Source organism: Botryllus schlosseri, chromosome 6 (assembly GCF_051294905.1).
Source record: "Botryllus schlosseri isolate E-star chromosome 6, Bs_hap1, whole genome shotgun sequence".
Lineage (NCBI taxonomy): Eukaryota > Metazoa > Chordata > Ascidiacea > Stolidobranchia > Styelidae > Botryllus > Botryllus schlosseri.
The window spans coordinates 1,703,408-1,718,193 of NC_137241.1; the positions used below are offsets into that span (position 1 = coordinate 1,703,408).

Here is a 14,786-nt window from a genome sequence, read left to right on the forward strand (position 1 = left end):
TGTTTTATTCAGACAGATCAACGACGGGTTCTGAGCCTATTTTTCAAGTATCGGTCCTGATACACGGGAATTGACTCAAATCATATGGAATGTGTCCAACTGAACAACGTGAACAATAAACATAGACGTGATGCTTTTTCAGCGAAATCACAATGCGAGAGAAGCTACCCTCGCGACCATCATGAGCCTCAACAAACGAAAATTACCGTGCCTTCACTTCACAGAATACTTCTACTTGAACTTGACAAACCAAAAATCGCGAAAAGTATACGTTGGTAAGTCAAAAAATATGGTAAAAGGGAAGTGGTAGGGAATATAATTTACTGGTGGTAGCTGCAGGGCAAAACTACTCGCGTACTTCGGACAGATTTAGTAGTACTTCGTTTTCATCTCTGTCATTACAGTTGGTGGATGGTGATCATTCATTCCTGCGTTACCATGGCGCTCATTCGGTGATATCTGTTGATTCACTGGTCAACACATATTTTTAGGCAGACAAAGTAAGAGTGGTATGGGGTGTTCTGAAGGGCACTGATTCCGAATATGACCTCAGTTTTTTCAAATTGACTCTTGTTGCGGAGATAACCCATGGGGCTATTTTGACCAAAATCTCCCATTTTCGGGGTAGTGAGTAGATATAAAATTGGCTTCGTCGTACTATAAAGTTTAGAAATTCGATCTACTTTTTATTTTTACACACAGAAGACTATTTTATATCAAAATACAGCAACAGCACTATATGTTGTGACCTTTCGAGGAAAGCGTAGACGAATTCGCTTGATAGAGCTTTCTAGGTTTTTATTAACTGAAATTCGGCTATACAATCTAAACGTAACTAAGACATGCACTTCCAAGCATACAGACATAAGCAACTGAGGTACAAACAGAATGAACAGAGCGAAGTAAACTAATTACAGTAATCATTAATCAACCAAATGTCTTGAAAAATCACCACATTCACCCCCACCAAGAAAAATAGGGACTCGCGTCTACGAGGTCCCATGCCCGTAACGTTCGGGAGCGCGCCTTATGCGCGTGGATCGGCGTAGCGGACGTTCCTCTGCATCTCTGCTGCTACTGGACTGCGCGACTTCATCGCAACTTGGAGAATGGGGTTCACAAGCAGCGTCATCTCTCTCGCCTCCGGACGACTTCGTTACTTCATCGGGAATCCTCTCAACTAAATCGCTGCTCGGGGAAACCTCTTCCTCCTTTCTTTCACGCGACCCTGATGGTTTCTCAGAAACAGGGTAGGGTGCGAGATCCTTAACCGGAACCGTGGATTCTACGCCGTTTCTGTGTCGTATTAAGGCGTATTTAGGGTTAGCATCCAACAGTTCTACCTCGTTCACAAGCGGGTGGCCTTTGTTCCGCACAAAATTTCGCAGAGCACGGGGTGCCGCCTTGAAGAAGCCAGTCGGGAATAGAGTCGCCTAGCATGGATCTCCTCTCAAATGGGAAAAACCGGTCATGAGAAGAACAATCAGTCGTCGTACATAAGAGAGACCTGATGGAATGCATAGCATCCGGCAAAACTGAGTCCCAATGTTTTTCGGCCAATCTCCGACTTTCTAAAAGCAATTCAACGGATTTCCACGGAGTCTGGTTGAGCCTCTCGCATTGCGAATTGTCCGTCGGGTGATAGGGAGTCGACTTGCCGGTGGCAACACGCTTGCTTGTCAGGAAATAAGTGATTTCATTAGATAGAAATGATGCACCCCTGTCACTATGTGCATATTCCGGTACACCGACAAGCAAAAACAGATTTGAAAGACAATTGATTACGGTAGACGAGGTCATGTCGCGACAAGGATAAGCAAATGGGAAACGACTGTATTCGTCGATGATAACAAGTACGAACTTCCTCGGTCCATCAACGGGACCTTTGAAATCGACGCTAATACGTTGCCATTGTCGAGTAGCTTTTATCAACTTGTTCGCTTGATTTGACCTGAAAAACCGAGGCTTCAATTTTGCACATAGTTGACAATTCGCACAAGTTCGTTTAACATCCTCCATAGAAAAGAGGAGGTTCTTGGATCGGACAAAGGGATCAAGACGTCGAATTCCAGGGTGACTCAGCGCTTCATGTATCTCTTGAAGGCTCATTTGTGGCTGGCCCATAGTCGAACAACACACACGAGACAAAGTATCAGGTCCGATATTCTCGGATCCAGGGCGATGAATGATTTGATACTTTAGCGGACTTAAGTCGAGTTTCCACAGAGTGAGCTTCGTATTTTTAATCTTACTCGGATGATCTTTGCGGAAAATGAAAGACAGTGCCTTTTGATCCGTGATCAATGTACATTCATATCGGTTCAAGAGAAAACCCCATTTTCGAATAGACTCGACGGTGGCCAGTGCTTCTTTTTCTACAGCAGGGTATTTCATTTCACATTTTGATAGTGTTCGAGACATGAACGCAACGGGTCTGCATTTTTGGCATAGAATAGAGGCTATCGCGACGTCGGAAGCATCGCATTCAACTTGAAACGGTTCGTCATCATAGATGCAGCTCAAACAAGCACGAAGTAGATTCTGTTTTAACGTTTCAAACGCATTTATCTGCTTATCAAGCAAGGGGAACACGACATTCCCACATAAGGGTTTTACTTTATAGGAGACGGAGGGAATCCATTTTACATAGTACGAAAACATCCCCAAACCGCGTTATAGACTACGAGTATCGCTTGAAACCGGCATTTGCGTCAACGGACGCGAACGATCTGGATTGTGGGATATCAGTTGGCCGAGCAGTGAGAGCTTCGAAAACCCAAAAGCGTTACTTTTATTTAGCGTTAGGTCTGTTGAATCGGCGGCTGACATGAACGTAGAGAGCCTCTCATCGTGCTCTTTTTGATTCCTTCCGTATATAGTTACATCATCTAAATAAGGTATCGTGCCTTTCAGGTGATTGCCTGCTATGAACTTGTCAATGAAACGCTGGAATGCAGCGACCCCATTGGTGATGCCGCAGGTAGGCGACGAAATTGATACAGGCGACCATAATCTTCAAATGCCGTAAAGGCTCTGTCAGCCGGAGAGAGTGGCACCTGGTGATAGGCAGACTTGAGATCTATCGTGCTATAAACAACACCTTCTGCAACTTCGTTGACAATATCGTCAATTTTCGGTAACGGATAGGCGTCCAGAGGGGTGTATCGATTTATCGTTCGCGAGTAATCAATCACTAACCTTTTCTTATGGCAACGGTCCTTTTTTACCAAAACTTGAGCTCGCCAAGGAAATACCGACTGCTCTATAATACCTTCGTCGAGGAGTTTCGAGACCTCGCTACGCACGAAAGATCGATCCTCTGAGCTATATTTTCTCGACTTCACAGCTACAGGTTTCACGCCTGGGTCGCAGAACTTGCATATTTCAGGCGGCTCCTTTACTTTGTCAGCAGCTACAGCACAATGCTTGCGTCCTATCACGAGATCTCCTTTCGGTCCACCGAAGTTAAAGATGACTATTTTATGCTGCTTGAGGAATTCCAAGCCGATAATTACGTCGGCGCACAATTCATCCACGAAGCAAAATCGAGTTACGCCGTAATCGTTATCTTCAATACGAAGTGTCGCGTTTACGTGACCAATAACCCGAGCAGAAGAAGATTTTGATGCAAGGGTAATGGTATAGTCCCGAGGAGTAAGAACGAGATTGAGAATTTTTGCAAACGATGAGCTAATGTAGCATTCGTACGCGCCTGAATCTACCAGTACTTCAACCAACTTCTCAGCAACAAGACTTCGAACGCCGATCTCTGCAAAGATCCGGGTACACCGGCCAGCATTGCCAAATTGAATTTGCAAACTTTGGCGAAATGACCCCGTCGGCCACATCTCGAGCATTCGCTGTTTCGAGCAGGGCAGAACTTGCGAAGCATAGTATGAAAACCGCCACAAAATAAACACGTTTTCCTTTCAGAAGACTTACTCTGTAAAGCAGCCAATTCAGAACTGTGGGACAATGCAGGCGATTGCTCTGGCGGGTGTGAATTCTTCTGCAGTTCCTGATTTCCCGAAACCATGTTAGCGGTGGGAGAAATTTAATAGGACGAGGAAAATGCGTGTGCCCGTTCAAGAGAGTCGGCTATCTGCATGGCTTTTTCGAGCGTCAACTCATCATGTTCAAGAAGACGCAATCTAATACCAGATGAGCGCAAGACTGTAATTAGGGCATCTCGTATGGCCTCCATCTTGTGCTCTTCTGCACTAACAGCTTCGAAATTGCAATCGCGCGATACAGCGATCAACTTTTGAGAGAACTCGGCGACAGTCTCGCTAGAGTCTTGCTTAGCAGTTGCTAGTAAATGTCTAGCATACATCATATTTTTTTTCTTCCGGTATAACTTGGTTAGGTGCGCCATGGCCGATTCGAATGTGCCACGATCTTCAATTAGAGAGTATACGCTTGGCGATATATAACCAGTCAAAATAGCCAACTTATCGACAACTACGTCGCTGCTGCCACTGCTAGATGGTTGTCCAGTGTCTGTGCCGCTGGTCGGTGGCAAAGAAGACTCTACAGCCGATATGAAAACATTTTGTCCCAGTGGTTGAACACTTTCAAAGAATCTTGAGAGCTTGGTAACAATTCTAGAACCGGCACGCGGATATACTTCTCTTGCGAGAAAGCCATTCCAGAGTCGATTGTATCAATAGCAGTTAATAAAATTGTTCTGACCTTTCGAGGAAAGCGTAGATGAATTTGCTTGATAGAGCTTTCTAGGTTTATATTAACTGAAATTCGGCTACAATCTAAACGGAACTAAGACATGCACTTCCAAGCATACAGACATAAGCAACTGAGGTACAAACAGAATGAACAGAGCGAAGTAAACTAATTACAGTAATCAGTAATCAACCAAGTGTCTTTAACAATCACCACACTATATTCAGGGGTAATAGATTTATCATAAGTACAGACTTTCACGAATACCATGTACGTAAATTAACTCCAGTCATGTACATAAGTATTTGCCTAGATACTCAAATAACGTGGCATTTATTCAATCAGTTTTACACCAACCACCTATTGTAAATTTGAAATAATCAGTTGGAATACAATATTATTGATATATTTTAAATCTAAATTGATTTTTGTACGATTTTCGCCTGTAAGCTATTTAGTGCAGGTTCTCGAAAGGTTCCTGCAATGGTCTAACATAGTACGTTCAATGGTTCATCTCATTTGCCCTGGTATCTTTTTTTTGTTGTTCTGATGTCTTGGTAGAACCTCTCCCCTTGCTAATCGACAAGATGATCAGGATATATATCAAGATGACTGAACAGGAAGTGAACTTTTGTGCTCATGTTTGTTCCAAGTTTTCGATATGCAGATACGGATTTTCGGACCAACTGTTTGTAGTTGGGTGCATTGTGATCAGCTAAAAAGTTTAATTTACTACATATTAGGAGAAATTACATGCTGTGAGCTCCTCCTAATGTGAAATTGTAATCTTTCATCAGCATTCGAATATACGGGATACCAGATTTAAGTTTCTCGTTTGATAGGGTTACTAGGTATACCCACTTTGTTAACTCAGTGGAAAATTCTTCATTTACCAGTCAAGAGAAATGAGACACGTATGAGTATTGTAGTTAAGCCTTGTAAGGACAAATTTTATAGTTTTATACTCCTCTTTAATCTTGGTAGAATGACCAATTGATACAGGAAAATATGAATTTCCGTTGTACAAAGGTACAATTTTTAGGCTTGACAAACTGCTGTTTGGACAAACAAATATTTCGCATCATGCCATGTTGATATTATAGAATGACTGAGAATGACATGAGGGCTCTTCATAGGCAATTATCCATTTATGCGCAGTATAAAATTAGAAAAACTACAATTTTCTTCCTACCAAGTGAAATATTTAAAGGTACATACAGTAATTTTGGGCTTTTTTAGGGGTATAAATATCTTCTGACAGAGAGCCAATCTGACAAAACTAATGTGATATTCGTAATCAGCAACCTCAAAAACCCCTAAAACGACTCTCAGATTTCCTGCCTGAAAAAAATCATTTTGTTGGCCAGTGTTATCGCTAATTGGCTGGTTGTTAAATGCTCATTTCGTATGGGGGAAGTGTGTGCAAGTTTTGTTTTAGCATTTCCACCCTCACACTGCCGATGAAATTATTGATACGTTTTATCATCGGCCTTGTGTAAAGATGCCGCTTCGAAGTCGACTTTTTTCGGCGAAAAAATCCGCCGTTGTCAACAACGAGACAGTCTAGTCTGGTGTCCAATTCTCTCGGAGGTATTCCAAGAAATGTAACGATAGTCTTCATTGTTCTACGGGTGTGCGCGATGAGGTCGTCGTAATATATTACAAGTTTGGGCTGCTCCCACGCAATCACGCTCTTGAGAGATTGTTGCCACCGTTTTGAACTATTCCACACGAATTTGGTCCATTCTGAAAGCAAGTGTATTGACACGGTGTTATCGTATCGTTTTGGTGTGAAAGGAGCTATTCATCAGGGAAGGTGCGAAGCCCTGATAGGTAGGGCTGCGCACAATGATTCGAGTACTCGAATCTGAATCGAGTATTAATATTATTGATTCGAGTCGAGTAGTAAAATAAGATTTTATCGAGTACTGAAATTATACGCTGCTCTCGCAACTGAAAGTTAATTTACAACGAGAATTATAGTTTCGATACTAATTTTCACTGTTGAAGCCTTGAAACCTGATTGGTGGTATCGTAGCATACAAAACATATGGTACTAAGCTACGAACGTTACTGGAAATAGCACATATCCGAAGTCATGTTCATCACACAACTTGTCACCAAATGCAATGAAATCGGCGAGGTCAAAAAAAAATACCAAAGTATCTTTAATGTGATGGATAACAGGCATTATATTCTCTGTGGTCGCATAAATGGTATCTATTTGAACTTTGACATATTACATTATGGTATGACGTCATAATAAGTGATACTCGATTACTCGACTCGACTCGAAGCATAATCCGTTATTATTCAGAATCGAATCACTCAGGTACTCGATTTTGCCCAGCCATACTGATGGGTTCTGGTTCGTGTGAACGGAAACCTTACATGAACCTATGATGTCACGTGATGTCATATAGTTAATTGCAACTCTAAATTTCCGTAACGTAATATAATAATGTACACGTCGCCTAGCGACGATTCGGCCACATTATGCCGTAACGTAAGTAAAAGCTGACTTCTTAAACATCACCAAATGTGTCAACTGGAACAATCGCATGTAACAACACTTCCATAAAATCCATATTTCTTATATATGTATAGTTGGTTACATATTAGCTTTCTATATCCATATTATTAGCCTACTTATCGACATCGCCTACTGACACATGCAGCATTAATTGTGCCTCTTATTACATGCTGTAAGCCAAGGGGGTGTCTGGGTGAAAGACTATTCACGTCGCTTCGGCACCCGCTTATCTTTTCGTTATATCGTTATCTCGGATCGTATTGATTTGATAAAAAATTTAATAAAATGATGAGGACCAGGTATGTTCTGTTATCGTGTACCAATATTTTGAGTACGAATATAAACTCTTTTCTTTGAGAATGCGGCGTCTTATAGTTATACTTACGGGTAGTGATGAAATCATCGCTGTTTCTGTGACCGACGTGTCCCTTTGATTTTCTATTGAATTCTGCTACGAACGCGTCATATGGATTTCTGATTAAAATTATGGCTTTTTCGTAATTTCCGGATCTCTTTTTGCCGTGAATGTTGTGGTCCTTCACGCCGAATGTGGTGCCATCGCTGGAATCGACCATTTCCCCGAAAAAACCTAGTTGATTGAAACGGAATAAATTTTACCATCTATGAAAACCACAAATATTTATACTGGTACTTCGACAATTGTTATTTACGGCATTTCGTATAAATGATTTGTGCTTGGCGACTACAAATAATTATACTCTGAGAGGACAGGGTGTGTATTCACACCCAAATAGCCGAATATGGTGGTAACTAAAACAAATCACAGTCATAAATCCTACGTCCCTACGTGCATACATAACTTGGATTAAAATGTTGTAGTTACAGGGCCGGCCAACCCGTGGCCCGCGGGCCACATGTGGCCCGCGAGAAGGTTTTGAGTGGCCCGCGAGGTAATTTCCGAAATTTCTAATATCATCAAAAATAGCTTGCACTGATTGTGAACTTGCAAGGCGAACCAAAAATTTGATTAGTCTGACCGTAACATTTGAGATGTGATGACTAAAATATCAGTTACGACGCATTGACAGATCCACCAGTCATTCACATAATGGTATATCGTCGTACACTACAATAAAGCAGAATAATTTGCGATATATTTATCAAAGGTAAAATTTTCTACAAGCTTGGTGCAACATGTTGTCACTCGATTTCTTGTTTTTAATATTGTTGCCCTTTTGTGAAAATGGAAGAATACCTAATGTATCAGATAGAGTCTAACTATATTCGCGATTACGAGACAAAGTGTCATTCAACATATGCGACATTGCGTTTGCGCTTGCAGTAAGACCGTCGACTGTGAAACCTAGGCACGAAATGATTGACGCATGTTGGTCGCAGCTTTCGATATCGATATGTCCATGCGCCGAATGGCCCAGTCCTCGCAAACTGAGCCCAGCGATATACAACAGGCCCGCAATATAGTCAAGTGACAATATTAAAGACCTTGAACTTGAAAATTTTTTCGCGCTTTGCGCGGCTAGTGGCCCGCGCAATAGTTCGTCTATCGAATGTGGCCCTTCAGCTGAAAAGGTTGGCCAGCCCAGTAGATTTATACCGTGGTGTAAGTTCGAGGTACGTTCTCGTTCGTGTGCCATGGTTATATATTATCGTTGATAAATTAATTCTCATTGGGCGGGAAGGAATCAATTTAGCTCTCTCACTATTCGTCTCGGATCAGTAGAATTAATCTACGGTTCAGATTCAAGTACTCGTATCATCGTGACCAGTCCTACCAATAACGAGACAAGCTCTAATATCACTATGTGTAAATTTTCACAACTTGACGTTGCAGTCCACAAAAAATAAATTCTTACCATGTTCAAAGAGCTCTTTTTCCGCATACACGCTCCCGGTGTAGAAACCCGTCGATTTTTCGAGAAGATGCCGAAACCAAGTGTTCCCGGACCCGGGATAACTGATGATGCCGATAGGCGGCGCCTTTCCGTCGGGGAAATACCTTTTCGACATGTGGCAGTTCTTAATCGCAACAGGGGTACGGTATACGCTGAAAATTTCTTCACCAGTGCTGGTTTGTACCCAGTAGTTATCCGTTGCTTTATTGCTACATAACAAGCTGTAATATGAGAATATCTGTACTGAGAACTAGGGATGTTGGAAATAAAACTTTTTTTTCCAAATTTCAATGGTTGACTGAAAAAATTCTACGTTGTCTGAAAACGCTGCACGCAAAATGTGGCTCAAACACAACCTGGAAAAGTGAAGTTATTAGAGTAAAAAAAAATATTTTTTTATGAAATTCATTTCTTTAACAGAATTGGCGACAAATACATTTCAAATATGTGGCAATACCTGTGGTTCCGGGAAATTGTACAGATCAAGACATATAAATCAGCATTACTTTTCGTTCATAAACATTTAGACATAATTTTCCGCGTAGCTAAATGATGGAAGTTTCCTCCGTAAATACAATTTTTTCAAAGCCAAAATTATTTACTCCCTCTTTAACACTTTCGCTTCTATGGGTCAAAATTGACCCAAATTTGTTATGCCATGAAATTCGACTAGCCAATGCAATTTGAATGAGACTATTTCAATAAATCCCAAATTTCTACTCTAATGACTTTGCTTCTGTAGTCGAACTTGAGCCAAATTATATGCGCATCGTTTTATTTAATCAACCTAATATTTTTTCAAGTAACCAGTGATATTTGAGAATGAAATAATTTTACAACCCTACTGAGCACTGAGCAAGTGAGCATCCTACACACAGTCATGACTTTGACTCTCTCACCTCAATTTGATGTCTAGCGAACAATAACAGTGGTCCCGATCAAAATGCATCGCCCATGTTTTCCTGGCAGAGGCGCAACTTCGAATGCATGACACATAGTCCGAATTACTCTCATGGCGTTGTAATGACTTGAGTGTCAACATCCTTTTGGCATTGATATCACATATTGGCTTGATGTCACTAACGCCTATTGGTAAAACGCGAAGAAAGTACATTGAAATTTATATTGTAAACTCAAAACTTTGTGAAAAACCTACCGACGGATTTACCGGTCGAATATATTTTAGAAGAATTAACGTTGCAATCAACTTGTTCATATTGAACATTACGTAGGCCGTGCTTCATCTTTTTCGCACACTCCCAATTCCTCCCGGGAGCAATCAACAAGTGCGTATATTTCCTTAACGTTACAAGTAGGTTGTTTATAATGAGGCTCCAGTTAGATGGAATCTTCGGTTACCGATCACGACATTCCGATATGCTCTTGACGATGTCGAAGTATTTAGCGGAAACAGTTTCTTTGAAAAGTCCGTTTACGTTCACGAAGCAACCAATCAATTGGGCTGAATAAGCAATTCACAATAGATGATGGTAGCATTCTGACAAAGTGCGAGATCTTATTAACCGAAATCCTCATACTTTGATCAACCCATCTTTTAAAATGTTCAATTGTTCATGTTCAGATTACTTTCAAAGCTGCATTCATTGCAATTTAATTGATTCAATCGGAATGATTGCTCGGTTATATCAAGGCATCTAATTTATCATTTGGCCAATGACCAATTCACTCCGTACCAGTATTTATTAGGACCCATCTTCAATGTGATTTTCAGAGGCAGATCCTTCATTTACCCTTATTGGAGTCAATAATTATTAAATTAAGTATTATAGACTTGGTACGACAGAAGGTATTTGACAATCTTGAATCGCATTAATATATGCTGCTTTGTGTCGGTCCTGTTTTCACGAGTTGTTCCGTGCATTTTATAATTTGATTCGCACGAATATTCTTTATTAGACATACATAAGGCTGACTATGTCATAAATTACAATGTGCGTCATAAATTGTCAAATTGCTTCCAATTCGAATCTGTTAATGATATATGTGGGTTATTGTGCCTGTAACATTTGTGTTTGGCTGGTTTTTGAAATCGGATTCAATCGTGACTTGGTAGTTAAGCTATACTTACAACCAGGGATGCCACTGGGATATTTCGGAGAAAATCAGATATGAACGCCAACTAAACCCAGATCATAAATTTCACTCAAATTGCCTGCGATAACCGTGAAAGTAGAAACTGTCAGTCATTAATTAGTCACAGAATTCAGTTTTAGCCTGAGCCTAATAAATAGATTAGAATGAATATTCGAATCTTTGTGCTCAACCGTACTTAAGAAAGTCATAAAAACGTTTCCTAATTACCAACACGACACACAATCGAAGCACCAAGACTTACCGCTAGCACAATGCACACCACCAGTCTGAGAGAAAACAAGGTAAAACTCTCTTACACTCATAAGCCTGCTTCACATATGCGCTCCTCAGGGTTTCCAGACCTTGACTATCGTCTCGAAAGAGAATTCTCCAGCGCCTATAATACGCCCGCACCAAAATGTTTATAGCGATGCCTATCTTTAAGATATCAGTATACTTACGTCAAAAGAAACAAAGCCAAGACCAATGCCAATCTTCGCATGTCCGAAAGCTCGCCTACATTACATCACATGTCGAACACGAATGTGGGAAAACGTTGGCCAGGAAATGTAAATATCCGTACATACAACGTATCGGCGTTGTAGACAATTCAATGATGTCTTTACTGCTATAGGCATCCTGGTAATTAAAGCTGGGCAGAATGATATCTGGATTAAGTTTCAACTCTATTGATTCAGTTTGAATAGTGAGACATGATTTTTCGGGTACTGAAATGGTACGCTCGTTGACGCTGAGAGTTAATTTATGAACGAGAATTATAGCTTCGATGCTATTTTCCACTGTGAAAAGCCGTGTGCCTGGATTGGACTTATCACAACCAAATATATCTAGACCCCTCGATCTAGTCTAGGGTTGCCATACGTCCGGAATTTCCCGGACATGTCCGGAATTTCATCATTCAAACTGCGTCCGGGAGGAATTTCTAAAATAGGCCTAAATGTCCAGAATTTTGACGGTTCGAAATAGGATCAAAATCTTTTCGTAAATCATCAGAAACGATATTATTTTTGGGCAGATTCATACCACTTGAAATTTTTCTTCGCGCTGCGCGCGATTTACTGTCACATTCCTCGTTTCACCACCATCGCAGAACATGCAATCAAAAATCATTAAAAATGACCATAATTTACTGAAATAAGTCTAATTGTGATCGCAATTACAGGATAATGGTATAGTACTGGAGTCGGTTAAAGCCATTTCGATGCTTTAGTCAAAGATATTGGCTCTATAGCTGGGGGTCGTTTGTCTTTATTCTGGGATTCGCGAAGATATTGATCGTAATCAGCTTCAAAAATGGGCCGTGAGTAAGTCTGGGCAAAGGTTCTAACCGTTTCTCAGTAATCAACTTATCGAATATGAGCTGGCGGGCTACAAAACATTTTCAAATTAGAAATGGAGTTGCCACCATGAAAGGTTGAAAACCACCCGATGTGCAACTTGCTGGTTCGGATCTGCATTTAGGCTCATAAATTGTCTCATCCATGTGACATGACATAACTTTACGATGCATAATTCCGTTCCCTGTATTTTCAAAATCATCACCCTCCACTGGCGCTACCACTAACTATGATCACATGTGGGCAGAGGAAGGATCAAAATTTTATAGTAATAAATGTAAGAAGTAATATTATAGACCGATTTCATTCATAAAATTTAACGACCAGATGCATATGGAAACTAGTAGATGTATTAGTAACCTTTATTAGTGAGGTCCAGAAGTTGCATGATTACCCTATGGGGGGCTCAAGATCAGTGTTAATTTTGATGGGCGGGGGCTGAAAAAATATTATTTTGATCCTGGATACAACCCACAATCAGATAAATGATCCGGATCGTGACCATTTATGGTCGAAAGGCAAAGCTTTGCTAGTGTGACGTCATATTGGCGGACAATGTGTCATGAATCCGCTAGTGGGCGCTAAAGAGTGCCCGGAATTTGCCTCACGAAAATATGGTAACCCTAATCTAGTCCAGATCTCCCCAATCACAGCACTCGAAATGTGGTTGTTGCTGTTTGCGGTGTTCATGGTGTTTGTGACTACACAGGTAATGGTCCTTTACACCAGGCCGATATTCGTTATTTTTGATTCCGTAACTGCCGACTTGTATCACGGCCCACTTCCAAACCTTTCGTAAGATAACGCCTACGCGGGTGATATGGCGAGGAAGAGTCCATCTAAACCTGCTACACATACGTGTAGGAATTCTGGAGTCGACCTCGATCGAACTCGAACCCACATCGCATTGGTGTCATAGCTGTGGATTACACCACTGCGCTATCTCGTCACAAACTCGCTAGTAAAGCTGTCCCTGCATGGCCGGGATTCAAAGTCGAGCCTCCCACGTGGGAGGCGATAATTCTACCACTGAACCAGTGATGAGTATCGGACGGACTCGGATAGGGTTAGGATCGCATTTTACACAGTTTTGAAACAGTGCATCAGATTCTAATGCAGATTTTGTTTATGATATTTTAGTATAGTTATAACTTCTGCTTCGGATATTTTTGGATAGTTCTGAACTGCCGTAATTTGAGATTTCAAGTCAAAAGAGTAAATCGTTCTCTCGACAACCACACATGGACAGTAAACAAGTTCTGATCGCAATATTTGTACCCAGAAGTTGTTCTGTCAAAGTTCCAAGCAAATAAAAGTCAACTGACCCTGATCTTAGCCTTTGTGAAGATCAATGTTCGCTATAATTTTTGAGGAGTCTGCGCACACTCACCAGTTCACTGTGCAGACCCTAGGATAACAGTGCGTAACGGCTAAAAAAAGGTCATCACTTCGGATTTTTTGTGCGCAACTTAGATTTCTGTGCGCAGAGACCGTTTCAGCACTGCGCATTTGCGCAAGTGCGCAGCTAAGAGGGAACATCGGTGAAGACTATTCTGCTCGGGTCTATAATTAGGATTCTTCGTTATTCGATTCGGATTGTTGGAGTCTGGACGGCATTATTAGGATTGGCGTGGATTTTTGGTTGAAATTGTTCGGATTCGGATGAATAGTTTACCAGAGGCTCGAACTGTCAGACGGATTCGGATTCTCAGAAATTAAAATCCGTTCATCTCTGCACTGAACCACCAATGCACGAAATGTGGGGATCCAGTTCCTTTTGACCACTAGATGGTGTTTATGCTGATTGATTTCTGATTACCTTTACATTGTGACTATTAAGTTCATTCTGTACTAGTTGGGTGCCGCAGTAGGTCGTGGGTTCGATCCCCGGCCGGGTCATACCAAAGACCTGAAAATTGGTATCGGCAGCTATCATGCTAGGCGCTCAGCAATCACGGATAGTATAGAGGTGAAAAAACGGGGACGCAGACTGGATGGCCTCATGGGGTCGTATCGCAACTACTCGATGGTGCAGGCGTAAAAGAATACCATCTATCTCTGTCTGCATGAAGATCCGGATAGGCAAAGTCATTATACAAGTACATTCATTGAAATTGTAAGATGTAAAAAATTGATCGCAATTTCGAAACAGCATTTTGTGATCGCGATGCAATGACACTGGAGACAGTAATGAAAAACACGGTGAGTGTTCATGATTTTAAAACAGTGTCATGCGGTTTGATTAAT

At 41.2% G+C, this 14,786-nt stretch overlaps 1 protein-coding gene across 1 annotated transcript; it reads right to left on the reverse strand.

Moving 5' to 3' along the window:
* Positions 1-4,365: 4,365 nt before the first annotated feature.
* LOC145441737 (sialate:O-sulfotransferase 2-like) lies at positions 4,366-11,772 on the reverse strand. The gene is made up of 7 exons (XM_080319674.1): positions 11,643-11,772; positions 11,499-11,578; positions 10,447-10,549; positions 9,987-10,386; positions 9,049-9,308; positions 7,599-7,802; positions 4,366-6,426 (listed from the first exon to the last, which is right to left on the reverse strand). The coding sequence occupies exons 4-7, from the start codon at positions 10,199-10,201 to the stop codon at positions 6,071-6,073; spliced, it is 1,035 nt and encodes a 344-aa protein (XP_080175800.1). The 5' UTR covers positions 10,202-10,386; positions 10,447-10,549; positions 11,499-11,578; positions 11,643-11,772; the 3' UTR covers positions 4,366-6,070.
* Between the last annotated feature and the right edge of the window lie 3,014 nt (positions 11,773-14,786).

Bases quoted from the DNA above. Each gene is read 5' to 3' on its own strand.
- LOC145441737 (XM_080319674.1), bottom strand. From the start codon at position 10,201: ATGTACTTTCTTCGCGTTTTACCAATAGGCGTTAGTGACATCAAGCCA. The intron at 9,309-9,986 runs GTGAGAGAGTCA...CTCATATTACAG, and splicing joins TCGCTAGACATCAAATTGAG to CTTGTTATGTAGCAATAAAG. The intron at 6,427-7,598 runs GTAAGTATAACT...ACTTGCTTTCAG, and splicing joins CGATGATTTCATCACTACCC to AATGGACCAAATTCGTGTGG.